The 14,361-nt window shown below is 46.4% G+C and overlaps 2 protein-coding genes across 2 annotated transcripts in view; one reads left to right on the forward strand and one right to left on the reverse strand.

Moving 5' to 3' along the window:
- LOC123763712 (zinc finger protein 271-like) overlaps positions 1-14,361 on the reverse strand; it is a 106,729-nt gene that overhangs the window by 60,224 nt on the left and 32,144 nt on the right. The window contains exon 2 of the mRNA XM_045751011.2: positions 13,218-13,318. The gene's annotated coding sequence lies outside the window, so the exon portion shown is untranslated. The remainder of the gene's footprint in view (positions 1-13,217; positions 13,319-14,361) is intronic.
- On the forward strand, positions 3,839-4,432 carry LOC123766438 (piggyBac transposable element-derived protein 4-like). The gene has a single exon (XM_069304085.1). It carries the CDS (start codon positions 3,839-3,841, stop codon positions 4,430-4,432), a length of 594 nt encoding a protein of 197 aa, XP_069160186.1.

Here is a 14,361-nt window from a genome sequence, read left to right on the forward strand (position 1 = left end):
CACAAAATCAGTAACATGTGCATTCTCGTTCCATTTTTTTACCTTAATTCTCGTGCTATGTCGCTCGTTTTGGTATCATTGTGTTCGCAATTAAATTCCCTACAGATGTGTATGAATAAAATGTACAAAAGGCTGGAGTGCCTCCCCGCAGAAAAGCCTAAAGTTACCCGTGAACGAGCACCATTTTGTACATTGCAACCTAATGTTCAACTCGTTCAATTTGATAACATCAAATTTCGTGCTACGTCGCTCGTTTTGGTATCAAATTGTTCACAATAAAAAGGCGAGTATTTTAAAACTAGTCCCAGAATAATAGAGCAATAACTGGATTTGTAACAAATATTTTAATTCTGGACGCTCATCATCACAAATTTATTTATATCTTTACAGTGTTCTGACATAAATATTTGTGTTACATCTTTCATTTTGGTATCAAATTGTTCGCAATAAAACGGCGCGCATTTTAAAACTAGTCCCAAGATAATAGGACAATAAATAGAATTTTAACAATTATTTTAATATTCGGACCATAGGCCTATTTATAATATTTCAAGTGTTTGGACATCAAGTTTCATGTTATATCTTTGATTTTGGTATCAAATTGTGTGCAATCTAAAGGCGCTTATTTTAAAACCACTACCAGATTGATCTGATAAAATTTAAATTTTTAAAAAATATTTTAATGAGTGACTCAGTATTGCGTCGTTGGAACACATTCAGTAGAAAAATGAGTGACGAGATAATCAGTCTGTGGAACCTCAAAGTGTTAAGAAGATCAAAAACAGTAATTCTGCTAATGCCATATTCAGCGCACACGACACATCTCGGGACACCACTCTCCACTTTCTTAATTATTTCAACTTTCTTCTCAAATGTCATCACTGACCTCTTTTACGTAATCCGCTTATTGATGCTTTCATTGACACAATGCTTGCATTTGGAGCCGACATGGTGCATGGATGTTGCTTGATTGTGCTGATATGTAAAACAAAGTCACGGACTGAACACTCCAGTCTCGGGACAAATTCAAACAATGAGAACAATAGGCTGTGAATCTGTGACGTCACAGGGTAGCAGGCACTAGAGTGGTGGCACCCAACATGGTCAGTGGACAAACTAAACCATCTCCCTCCCACCCACCCACCACCACGGGCCGGCGCGACACTTGGCAGACTGCTTCCTCACCCGAACTTGGTTCGTGTAGGGTAACCACAACCCCGGCCGGCGTGAAGCTTGGCGAACTGCTTCCTACCCGAACTTAGTTCGTGTAGCGTGACTCCCCAACCCCAATCAGGAAACTGAAGTTTCGGATAACTAAAGTTCGTTAACCTGTATCGGTGCTCTGTATCTACATTTGTGTTCGCCATAACGAACCACTAAGCTTGTATGGTGACGGCAGACAGTACCAGGTGGCCACACACAACTGATGCTCCCTCCCTCTCTCCCTCACTGGTTCAAGGCCAGATGCATTAACATTCCTCCTCCAAGTATACTGTTTGTGGTGTTATTACACTATACGCACACATTATATACTAGCTGTACCCGGCCACACGTTGCTGTGGCTCACTGCAACTTTTCCCTGTCTCCCAGTCCTCCCCACCATTCCCCCCCCCCCCATTCCCTTGTCCTCCCAAACATCAAGCATTCAGGTGGGTGGGTGGGCAAGCAGGCAGATGGGTGAACAGGTGGCTGGGTGGGCTATCAGGCAGGTGAATGAACAGGTGGGTGGGTAGATTGGCAGGTGGGTAAGGGGACGTGCAGGCAGGTGCGTAAACAGGTGGGTGAACAGGTGGCTGGGTGGGCTATCAGGCAGGTGGGTGAACAAGTGGGTGGGTGGATTGGCAGATGGGTAAGTGGGCATGCAGGCAGGTGGGTAAACAGATGGGTGGGTGGGGTATCAGGCAGGTGGGTGAACAGGTGGCTGGGTGGGGTATCAGGCAGGTGGGTGGATTGGCAGGTGGGTAAGTGGGCGTGCAGGCAGATGGGTAAATAGGTGGGTGGGCAGGGAAGTGGGTGAACAGGTGGGTAAGTGGGCGTGCAGGCAGGTGGGTAAACAGGTGGGTGGGCAGGGAAGTGGGTGAACAGGTGGGTGGGTGGGCTGAGACTGGAACAGAGACAGATGACATGTGTGATCTCCTCTGTCACCCACCTCCCCCAACCTCACGCCAGCCTTCCCATCCCCCCTCCACATGTGTTGACACGTGGGTGTTGACACACTATGCGATGACTTTAACCCTTAAACTGCGCATGGCGTATATATACGCCATGAGTAACATGTTCCACCGTGCGCATGGCGTATATATATATGACAAAGGGTGCCAGGCACAATTCAAATGTCCCGCGGTGTAAAGGGGTCACCCATACTGCAGCCAGAGGCGATTGTAAACAGACGCCATTTTGAAAAAAAAAATCTAGAGCAGGCCTCCTTTGTTTCACAGGCCTTAGTTAGTGGCCAGATACCATGGCAAGCGCATCACGACCCAGCGTGCGACCTCGCTCAGCGCACTGCGCTGCGCAGTCTTTGACCAAAGACGAAATTGCCAATGAATTGTTCAAGGACGTTGACGAATCTGATATTGACGACTCGGATATAGATGAGGACTATACACAGCCTGAAGGAATAGAAACAACGGATAGTGAGGGTGAACATGTTGGTGCCACGAGGGTGAGGATGCCACATGAGATACCCGCTACTACTTAACACCACCAAGCGTCAAAGCACGTCGTTCATCCTGTTCCATTGCACGTTTATGATATAATCGACAAGACTGAAACAGGTGAATCTTTCTCAGGTTTTAGTGATGAAGAATCGGAGAATACAGGGGTACCTCAGTTTAAGAGTTTAATCCATTCCTGGAGATGGCTCGTATTCCGAAAACTCGTATTCCGAAGCTAATTTCCCCATAAGAAATAATGGGAAATGAATTAATCCGTTCCCGACTACCCCAAAAACCCCACATGAAACTAAATTTTTATACCTAATTCATCTAAATAAACCTACAAAACTATGTTCAAGCTATTACTTACCTTGCTGTTAAATGCTGTAGGCGTATGAAAGATAGTGAGGAGGGGGGAGGAGGAGAGGAGTTACTGTTTGGAAGGGGAGTCCCCTTCCATTATCACATCAGGCAGTGAGGACTTCACTGGTGAGCACACACTGGCACATTTTGCCTGCATACCACTAGGACTTGTTTGTCTTACTAAGAATCTGTCTAAAGAAACTTGTTTTTCCCTACATTTTAACACTTGTCTGTAGTAAGACATCACATTGTCATTTAAAAGGTCAATGCAGTGGCCTGCTACAGCTTTATCTGGGCTAGTTTTTTCAACAGAACTTTGCAGTTCTTCCCATACTTCACACATTTTCTTAATCAAGAAGGGACATCCTCTACTGCCTCTACTCACAGCTATTTTCTTAGGTTGAACCTTATCAATGGCTTTCTTGAGACCCATGGCGAGATATATAATAACAACTTTTATGCTCAAATGGCCAAAAAACCGACATAAAACTGTAAATCCTTGTGAAGAATTCAGGAGGTATAGTCACTAGGCGGGAGACAATGGTAAACTGAAGGGCGGAGGGGCGACGATCGCCGTACCACCACGCGCTAGGTCGGCCGGAACGTGTATCAACAAACTCGCGTTCCGAGGTAACCCTCGCCTTCCGAGGCACATTTTCCGAGGAAATCCGGCTCGTATTCCGAAAAACTCGCATACAGGGACACTCGTGTTCCGAGGTACCACTGTAGTTTTACCCTGACTGCTAGTGCCAGTACAAGTTTCGCCGCATCACCTGCCCACCCAGCCAAGCGCCGCTGCATGGAACAATATGGCGACAATGAGGAACAAATTCCCACATGTTCCAAATCTTTTCCCCTCATCTACCCTTCCTGCCCCTACTGTTGCAATGCCTGCTTCAGCTCCTGGTCCCCGGATTCCTCGCCGTGGTGCAGCTAATGGCTCTCGGAAGGCAGCAGATTTGATTGTGTGGAGTGATGGGGAAGATTTTGTTCCACAAATTCCTGACTTTGACAACAGAGATGTGGGAATAACAGATCTTTTCCCTGATACTGGTGATGAAATGAGTGAAATGGACTTCTTTACTGCATATTTCGATGAGCCGCTCATGGAACACATTGTTCACGAAACGAACAGACTTGCGGCCGATCTCATTGAAGGTGAGGAACTATCGGAATTTTCACGACTACAGCGTTGGAAAGAGACAACTGTTGGTGAACTGTATGTGTTTTTCGCAATTTGCATGTTGATGAAACATTGTGTGAAACACGTAATATCAGATTATTGGAGCAAAGACAACGCTGTTCTAACACCATTGTTCGGGAAATATATGTCCCGAGACAGATTTCTGTTGATCCTACGGTGCCTTCATTTTGCAAATAATGCAGACGAGAGACAGAATAATAGGCTTTGAAAGGTGGGGCACGTGCTAAATGACCTGATTGGAAAGTTCCGAGATTACTACGTACCAGCTCAGAAGCTGGTTATTGATGAATCCCTTGTGCTTTTCAAAGGACGTGCTGCCTTCAAGCAGTATATTCCCTCAAAACGTCACCGATGTGGACTGAAATTCTTTGTGCTCTGTGACTATGAATCAGGAATGGTGTTACACATGATACTTTATTCCGCCACAAATGTAGATATTCCTGCTAATGACGAACATGGCTTCTCAGGTAGTGTGGTGAAGGCACTGCTTGCACCATATCTGAACAAGGGCCACATATTGTACATATAACTATTATACCAGTCCCTTGCTAACGAAATTCTTGCTTGATAATAAGACTGGAGTGTGTGGCACAGTAAAGCCAAAACGAAAGGAAATGCCTGTGTTTGACACTGTTATGCAAGTAGGTGATTGCGAGGTAAGAAAAAGTGGTGCAATGCTTTCAGTGCGGTGGAAAGACAGACGTGAAGTGAACATGTTGACCACCATTCACCCTGGTACAATGGTGGACAGTGGCAAGGTGAACAGAACAACAAAGCAAATAATATATAAGCCAGATTGTGTGATAGACTACAACATCAACATGCATTTAGTTGATAAATCTGACATGATGGTGGGTGCTGTAGAGTGTGTACGGAAAAAAGTGAAGTGGACGAAGAAAATGATTTTCCACCTTATTGACGTAACAATGCTGAACAGTTACAACATGTATCTTGTGAAAACAAGTAGAAAACCATATTTCCGTTCGTTTTGTTTTCAAGTTGTGGAACAGTTACTAGGTAAATTTGGCAAGGACACACCTGGCATACAAAGACCCATTCGAGACCCAATATTGAACCATGCTCCTGCACCCAGGCTCGCTCACAGGGAGGCATTTCTGATACACCAAATAAAGAAATTACCACCAACTGGATCTCGTGCAGCAGGCCAGCGTCGATGTGTTGTGTGTTCCAGTACCAAATTGAGGCCACAGAAACGTAAATTGGTGTTGATATGGTGTGAAGCGTGCGCTGTCCCTCTGTGCCATATTGGCTGTTTCGCACAGTATCACAGTCTCCAGGACTACTAAATGTGTAATTCTTTTGTAAATAAATGTACATATTAAGTTAATTTTAGTATTTATATTGAAAAAAAAACCAAATACATTGAATATTTCCTGTAAATTATACCATTTTGGTGGGCATACTTGTGACACTAATATGCGAGCGCCTAGCGAGTTTATACCATTTTTATTATAATACAACGTCTAGTGGTAATAATTGGAACAATACTGGCAAAAAAAATTGTGTAAAATGACCCAAGAATACTGTAAATAATTCTGCGAAAATAAATTCGCGGCAACTCGGGCCTCCTGAGCGGCCGTGAGCAACAGCTGCCTGACGTAGCACCCTTGAGTGCTCACGCTCTGTGACGTCATCGGCCAACTTGTCGGCTCAATTGTGTCATTGGTATGTACAACAGATTTTTTTTATTATTTTTCCTGTGCTCAGGGGACAAAAATTAACATGTTTAGAAGACGAAAAAAAATTTAAAAAATTTTTTCTTGCACACAGGGGTGTAAATGACCTCAGGACCCCTGAGCAGTGGAAGGATTAACATATGCGCCTAAAGTTCTGTTAAATCCCATTTTATTTTATTGTAAATATTTAAATGAATAAATAGCAAACCAAATATAGTACTGTACTGTACTGTTCAACTATTATAGTGTGATATTTAATTAATATTCGTAACTAGCTCTCCACAGCAATAAGAAAACAATATAATTCTTTCAACACCACCAACGCCACCTTCCTTAGTTAGGCTTAATGCGAGTCACATACACACACAACAGTTCCTCCTTCCTCCGTCACCAACTCCTTCCCTCCCTCCCTCCCTTCCTTCCTGACCAACTCCCTCCCTCCCTTCCTTCCTGACCAACTCCCTCCCTCCCTCCCTCCCTTCCTTCCTGACCAACTCCCTCCCTCCCTTCCTGACCAACTTCCTCCCTCCCTTCCTTCCTGACCAATTCCCTCCCTCCCTCCCTCCCTTCCTTCCTGACCAACTCCCTCCCTCCCTCCCTTCCTTCCTGACCAACTCCCTCCCTCCCTCCCTCCCTTCCTTCCTGACCAACTCCCTCCCTCCCTCCCTTCCTTCCTGACCAACTCCCTCCCTCCCTCCCTCCCTCCCTCCCTTCCTTCCTGACCAACTCCCTCCCTTCCTTCCTGACCAACTCCCTCCCTCCCTTCCTTCCTGACCAACTCCCTCCCTCCCTACCTTCCTGACCAACTCCCTCCCTCCCTTCCTTCCTGATCAACTCCCTCCCTCCCTACCTTCCTGACCAACTTCCTCCCTCCCTTCCTAACCAACTCCCTCCCTCCCTTCCTGACCAACTCCCTCCCTCCCTCCCTTCCTGACCAACTCCCTCCCTTCCTTCCTGACCAACTCCCTCCCTCCCTGACCAACTCCCTTCCTCCCTCCCTTCCTGACCAACTCCCTTCCTCCCTCCCTTCCAGACCAACTCCCTTCCTCCCTCCCTTCCTGACCAACTCCCTCCCTCCCTTCCTGACCAACTCCCTCCCTTCCTGACCAACTCCCTCCCTTCCTGACCAACTCCCTCCCTCCCTCTCTTCCTGACCAACTCCCTCCCTCCCTTCCTGACCAACTCCCTCCCTTCCTTCCTGACCAACTCCCTCCCTCCCTGACCAACTCCCTTCCTCCCTCCCTGACCAACTCCCTTCCTCCCTCCCTTCCAGACCAACTCCCTTCCTGAAGAACTCCCTCCCTGACCAACTCCCTCCCTCCCTTCCTGACCAACTCCCTCCCTTCCTGACCAACTCCCTCCCTCCCTTCCTGACCAACTCCCTCCCTCCCTCTCTCCCTTCCTGACCAACTCCCTCCCTCCCTCCCTTCCTTCCTGACCAACTCCCTCCCTCCCTTCTTGACCAACTCCCTCCCTCCCTTCTTGACCAACTCCCTCCCTCCCTTCCTGACCAACTCCCTCCCTCCCTCCCTCCCTCCCTTCCTGAAGAACTCCCTCCCTCCCTCCCTCCCTTCCTGAAGAACTCCCTCCCTCCCTCCCTCCCTCCCTCCCTTCCTGACCAACTCCCTCCCTCCCTTACCAACTCCCTCCATCCCTCCCTCCCTTCCTGACCAACTCCCTCCCTCCCTCCCTTCCTGACCAACTCACTCCCTCCCTCCCTTCCTGACCAACTCCCTCCTTCCCTCCCTCCCTCCCTTCCTGACCAACTCCCTCCCTCCCTTCCTGACCAACTCCCTCCCTCCCTTCCTGACCAACTCCCTCCCTCCCTTCCTGACCAACTCCCTCCCTCCCTTCCTGACCAACTCCCTCCCTCCCTTCCTGACCAACTCCCTCCCTCCCTTCCTGACCAACTCCCTCCCTCCCTTCCTGACCAACTCCCTCCCTCCCTTCCTGACCAACTCCCTCCCTCCCTTCCTGACCAACTCCCTCCCTCCCTTCCTGACCAACTCCCTCCCTCCCTTCCTGACCAACTCCCTCCCTCCCTTCCTGACCAACTCCCTCCCTCCCTTCCTGACCAACTCCCTCCCTCCCTTCCTGACCAACTCCCTCCCTCCCTTCCTGACCAACTCCCTCCCTCCCTTCCTGACCAACTCCCTCCCTCCCTTCCTGACCAACTCCCTCCCTCCCTTCCTGACCAACTCCCTCCCTCCCTTCCTGACCAACTCCCTCCCTCCCTTCCTGACCAACTCCCTCCCTCCCTTCCTGACCAACTCCCTCCCTCCCTTCCTGACCAACTCCCTCCCTCCCTTCCTGACCAACTCCCTCCCTTCCTTCCTGACCAACTCCCTCCCTCCCTTCCTGACCAACTCCCTCCCTCCCTTCCTGACCAACTCCCTCCCTCCCTTCCTGACCAACTCCCTCCCTCCCTTCCTGACCAACTCTCTCCCTCCCTTCCTGACCAACTCCCTCCCTCCCTCCCTCCCTTCCTGGCCAACTCCCTCCCTCCCTCCCTTCCTGACCAACTCCCTCCCTCCCTCCCTTCCTGACCAACTCCCTCCCTCCCTCCCTTCCTGACCAACTCCCTCCCTCCCTCCCTTCCTGACCAACTCCCTCCCTCCCTCCCTTCCTGACCAACTCCCTCCCTCCCTCCCTTCCTGACCAACTGCCTCCCTCCCTTCCTGACTGTTATCCCCCAGGTGGTCCCTCCCAACACTCCCCTCTCTCCGGACACCACCCACCCATCCTACCCCCCTCCTACACCATGGCCTTGAGCCACAGCTGTACGGGATTAATACGGCATGGCCCACCAGCTCAGATTTTTTTATCCGGCCTAACCGGCTTTTATCAGGTTCCCATCAACATTTTTGCTGAATAGTGGGATAACTTTATCCAGTCACAATTTTAGCCGGATAAGGGTGTTTTCCAGATGGTCAAATCCTGGATAATCGAGTGTCTACAGTAATCTGATGTTCACATCAGAAAATTTAGAAAAATGAAAAAAACTCACAAAATGAACAGTATGGTAAACAACACAGCTCAAGTCCAACACATTGTCACACAAAATACTTAAATCAAAATGAAAATAAATCAAAATCTAGGAAAATTATATTTTTCAATGCAATCGGAAACATTAAAATGAAATTGTAACCTAATTAGCATAGTGTGAGTTTCTCATATGCCCAACAGATGGCACCATTTCTTAAAAAAAAAAAATTTACCAGTCACAGGTGTGGCATCTATACTTATACTTACAAAATGAACGGAATGGGAAACAACACAGCTCAATTCTACCGCAATGTCATACAAAATAAATAAATGAAAATGAAAATAAATCAAACTATGAAAATTCAATTTATCACTGCAATCGGAAACACTGAGATGGAATCTTAACATATTTAGGAAAATGTGTGTTGCTATTATATGCAACAGATGGCGCTGTTTTTCAAAAAGCATGGTTTTTACCTGTTTCAGGTGTGGCATCTATATAGTAGGTATATAAAAACATGCAAGTATTTGAATGGAATGTTGTGTCAAAATTTTGAAGCATGAAGTGAAGAACTTTTGGAGATTACAGCGTGTGTTGCTCCTACATCCAACAGATGGTGCTGTTTTTCAAAAAAAGCATGTTTTTTCCTCTCACAGGCGAGACCTGTATATAGTAGGTATATAAAACCATGCGCCTATTCGAATGCAACGTTGTGTCAAAATTTCAAAGCAATCGGTAAGGAGGTTTCAAAGATTTCCCACACATGAAATACTGTACACATGGAAAAACAGTTTTTTAGAAAAAGCTGGATTTTTCCGGTCCCAGGCGTGACATCAATATAGTATGTATAAAAAAAAAAAAACCTGATCGGATGCGAATGGAACGTTGAGTGAAAATTTGAAAGCAATCGGTGAAGAACTTTCGAAGATTAGCCATTTTGAACAAACATTTCCATTTTTATTTATATAGATAAGTATCTACATGTTTTGTTTCACCATAGTAGGCATCCATCAGTCTCAGGAGACTCTGGAGTTGCGCTCTGGTTGTCGGTTTGGAGAGGCCTCACCGGGGCGCAAAGCCAGGGTAGGTTGATTCAGGGGAGAAGCTGTTACCCAGGCAGCAGGTCCCTCCTCTCCACGGCGCTGAAAGTCTCCAATGGAAAGGCATACGCCAATACGATTGGTTCCAGCGCCGTCGCAAGAACTGTGAGTTCCGGGGTTGACCGTTCACTGTTCCACCATAACTGTTCAACTAAGCGAGTATAGTGCCCAAAGAGCATAGTGGCCACCCTTACCCAGCATGACAAGTCATGCAGATGTCGCCACCTCCCTCACCAAAATGGCTTCTCCCAACACTCCTTTCGTTGTTATTACACTATACAGTATACACGTTATATATAAGTATCTACATTTGTGTTCACCATAACAAACCACTAAGTTGGTATGCTAAGTCAAAAACAGCAAGGAGTGGCCGGCACACCAGGCAGCTAGCCTCTCACTGCCACTCCCTCCCTCACCTCATGTGACTCGCCAACATTCTCCTCCCACCATACTGTTTTTGTTTTTATTCACTATATACAGACATTATATATATTTTAAATATCTGCATATTTTGTTCACTATATCGAACCACGAAGCCGGTATAGCGAGTCCAGACAGTAAAAGGTGGACACAGAGTCTGCAGACAACGCTACCTCCCTCCCCACCAAGATTACTCCTCCCACTACAGCGCTAATTATCACAACAATCCTGCTATTATCAGAATCCTGGTCATTTTTATCGCAGTCAGGGGTCTTCTGTAATACTATCATCGCTAAATAATAGCATGTACATATATATTTTGACATTTTTAGATGATGCTGTGGTCACAAGCTGAACAGCAGTGCTGTGAGCTCATGCTGCGTGCGCCAGCCTTGGTGGCTCACTCAGTACTGAGGCCCTAACACCTGGAAATGTTGCCCACGATTTTTTTTTTTTTTTAAATGGCGTCTGTTTACAAGAGCCCTGAGGAAAGCAAGGTGAACCCTGTGTATCCGCGGGCCGTTTAAATCTTGCTTAGTACTCCAACATGTCATATGACGTGATGCGCACTTTTGGGTAAGTTACTCAACACATCAAATGATGTGTTGCACAGTTTAATGGTTGACCCTTAAGCTGCTAAGGGGTCCTGAGGAGATTTACACCCTTGTGTGCAAGAAAAAAAATTTAAAAATTATTTCGTCTTCTAAAAATTTTAATTTGTGTTCCCAGAGCACGGGAAAAAAATCATAGGTGTCATATTTTGGCCACAATAGGCCGAGGAAATCTGGCAAAATGTGGGCGTTGACAGAGCGGTTGTCAGAGGCGGTCAGTGTCCCACGAGCTGACAGGTGGGAGTTGCCACAAAGATATTATTACCTAAACATTTCAATGTCTCCGATTTTTTCTTAGTTTTTTGCAGTAATATTATTCAATAGTGTGTAGTGTGATAGATTTATATAATAAAAGGGATGAATCATCACTATACTCAAAAGTATGGTGTGCATATTAGTGATTCAATTAGTATGTTCATAAAACAATAAACAAATAGTTTTGCTGTTATTACACTCTACTCACAGGTTATATATAAGCATCTGCATGTTCTGTTCACCATAACAAACCACTAAGTTGGTATTATGAGTCATAAAGCAACGAGGAGTGACCGCCACACACCAGCCAGCCACTCGTTGCCACTCCCTCAACAACGCCTCACTCGCCCACTTTCTCCTCCCACCATCCTGTTTTTTATTTTATTCACTATATACAGACGTTATATATAAGTATCTACATGTTTTGTTCAACACAACTGTACAACTAAGCTGATATAGTTAGTTCAGGCACTAAGAGACGTCGCTACACAAAGTCAGCTGGCGGCTGTCTCCCTCACTCATTCAAGTTCATACACTAAAAATTTTCCCCCAACAATACAGTTTGTGGTGTTATTACACTATATACAGACATTATATATAAGTATCTATAGGTTTTGTTCAACACAACTGTACAACTAAACTGACAAAGTTAGTTCAGGCACTAAGAGTCGTCGCTACACAAAGTCAGCTGGCGGCTGCCTACCTCACTCATTCAAGGTCACACGCACTAAAATTTCTCCCCCAACAATACTGTTTGCAGTGTTATTACACTATATACACACACACATTATATATATAAGTATCTATATGTTGTATGCATCGTAACTGTGTACACAAACCTGTAGGGTGCCCAAAGAGCATAGTGGCCACCCTCCACACAGCCAGACAAGTCATGCAGGCAACGCGACCTCCATCACCCAAATTGCTCCTCCTAACATAATTCTTTTGCTGTTATTACACTAATACACACTTATATATAAGTATCTACATTTGTGTTCACCATAGAGAACCACTGAGCTGGTATGGTGAATGCAGACAATAACTGGTGGCCAGACAGTCAGTAAACGATGCTGTCTCCCTCCGTTCCTCAGCATTACTCCTCTCACAGTGCTAATTATCACAATAATCCTGCTATTATCACAATCCTGGTCATTTTTATCACAGACAGGGGTCATCTATAATACTGTAATTGCAAATAATAGCAGTTACCTATTTATTTTGACTTTTTAGGCGATGCTGTGGTCACAAGATGAACAGCAATGCTGTTAGCTCGTGCTGCGTGTGCCAGCCTTGGTTGCTCCCACAGTACTGTGGCTCTCACACCGGAGAATATAGCCCACAATTTTTTTTAAACATGGTGTCTGTTTACAAGAGCCGTGAGGAAGCTAATGTGAACCCCGTGTAGCCACGGGCCATTTGAATCGTGCCTGGCACCCTATGGCGCGCTATACCCCATGCGCACCGTGGGACATGTTACTCATGGCATATATATACACCATGCGCAGTTTAAGGGTTAAACAATTGTTAATCAGATACACCATGTGATTGCCTACAGTAGTCACAGTGTTGTACTGAGAGTGATCAGTGTCATCATCAATCAGTGATGGACATTTGTGCGACAATTATTGTACGGATCACGTGTGACATAATTACTGTAAAAAATGTGACAATTACTCATAGGTAAAATATCACACATTAAGTTATCAAATGGGTAAAATATCACATTGTTAGATATCCTACTGGTAAGAGATCACACAGGTAAGATATTGCGCTGGTAATATATTGCATTGGTAAGTTATTGCACTAGGAAGATATTCCATGGGTAAGATATCATACAAGATAAGGAAGTAAACATGACAATCAAAATATTTACCTGAGGAGAAGCATCACATTAAACTTTCTGCTTGTACATTACAGAACTTACCTCATCCGACAAAAATCGGCAGGGTTTTCACCACAATTCGAACTGGTGGAGTGAGAAGTGGAGTGAATAATATCACCGTTGATACGACATCATTATGGAACCTGCACAATGAATGTTGCATCATTAGTAAAGGCATATTTAGATGTACAGTACTACAAGTAAATACTGCAGCATACCCTTATCCATGATATGCAAATTGTACACACACTTTCAAAAAACCAGCGTTATTATAATGAAATGCCATTTTTCTGGGCGAGTCCTGGAGGCTCCCCGGAGCTATCCAGGCTGATATGTATATCCTTAAACTTTGGCAACAGTCAGTGTAAATGGAGTTCTAAGCCTACCGAGGACCACGAGCCAGAACCTGGCCCCCCCCTCAGAGGCACGAGGAGCAATGGCCTATAGAAATGCAGATGGGATTTGGAGCATTCTATATCTGCCATGGACCGGGACATGCACCCAGAAAGGTAAGCGCCCCAAAACAAAACCCCTATTCTGATTAAAACGCCGAAAATAGACAAACGAGTGGACAGAACTCCCCAAATGAAAACGAGCAAATGAGCATGACATCACACGAGCCGTGCCGCATGTCTGCGCAGTTCCCCCTCCGCGGGAGGGGGAAGGGAAAGCCCCAGACCCCGACGCTGGCGATCCACCCTGCAATTCTGAGGCTGGATGTCAAAAACACACGAAAAAACGCCGACCGGGGGGAGGGAGGGTTGCCGGGGAGCCTCCGGGACTCACCCAGAAAATGGCGTTTCATTACATTCAACGCTGGTTTTCTGGGGGGAGCCCCTACGGTTCCCCGGAGCTAACTACCCAAAGCCATGGACAAAAGAGGGACAAACCCGGGAGGCGGAAACCATGCGCCAGAACCCGAAACTAAAAACTGGCAACACCAAATGACCCTGCAGACAACCTGGGAGACCCAAACCCCTGGAACAGGGACGAAGGTAACCTGGGTCAGCCCAAAGTGCATCCAGGGCCACAGTGGCCGCGGCACGCAGGCAACGGCTAAGAGCCACAACCAGACACAAGAAGATGCACCCCCGGCTAACCAACCAAGCAGCAACAACCCCAGGGGCCTCTCCGGAAAAAAGCCGACCCAATCTCACCAGAAAAGAAGAGACGGCCGCAAACAGAC

Source organism: Procambarus clarkii, chromosome 5, assembly GCF_040958095.1.
Source record: "Procambarus clarkii isolate CNS0578487 chromosome 5, FALCON_Pclarkii_2.0, whole genome shotgun sequence".
Taxonomy (NCBI): domain Eukaryota; kingdom Metazoa; phylum Arthropoda; class Malacostraca; order Decapoda; family Cambaridae; genus Procambarus; species Procambarus clarkii.

Bases quoted from the DNA above. Each gene is read 5' to 3' on its own strand.
- LOC123766438 (XM_069304085.1), top strand. From the start codon at position 3,839: ATGAGGAACAAATTCCCACATGTTCCAAATCTTTTCCCCTCATCTACC.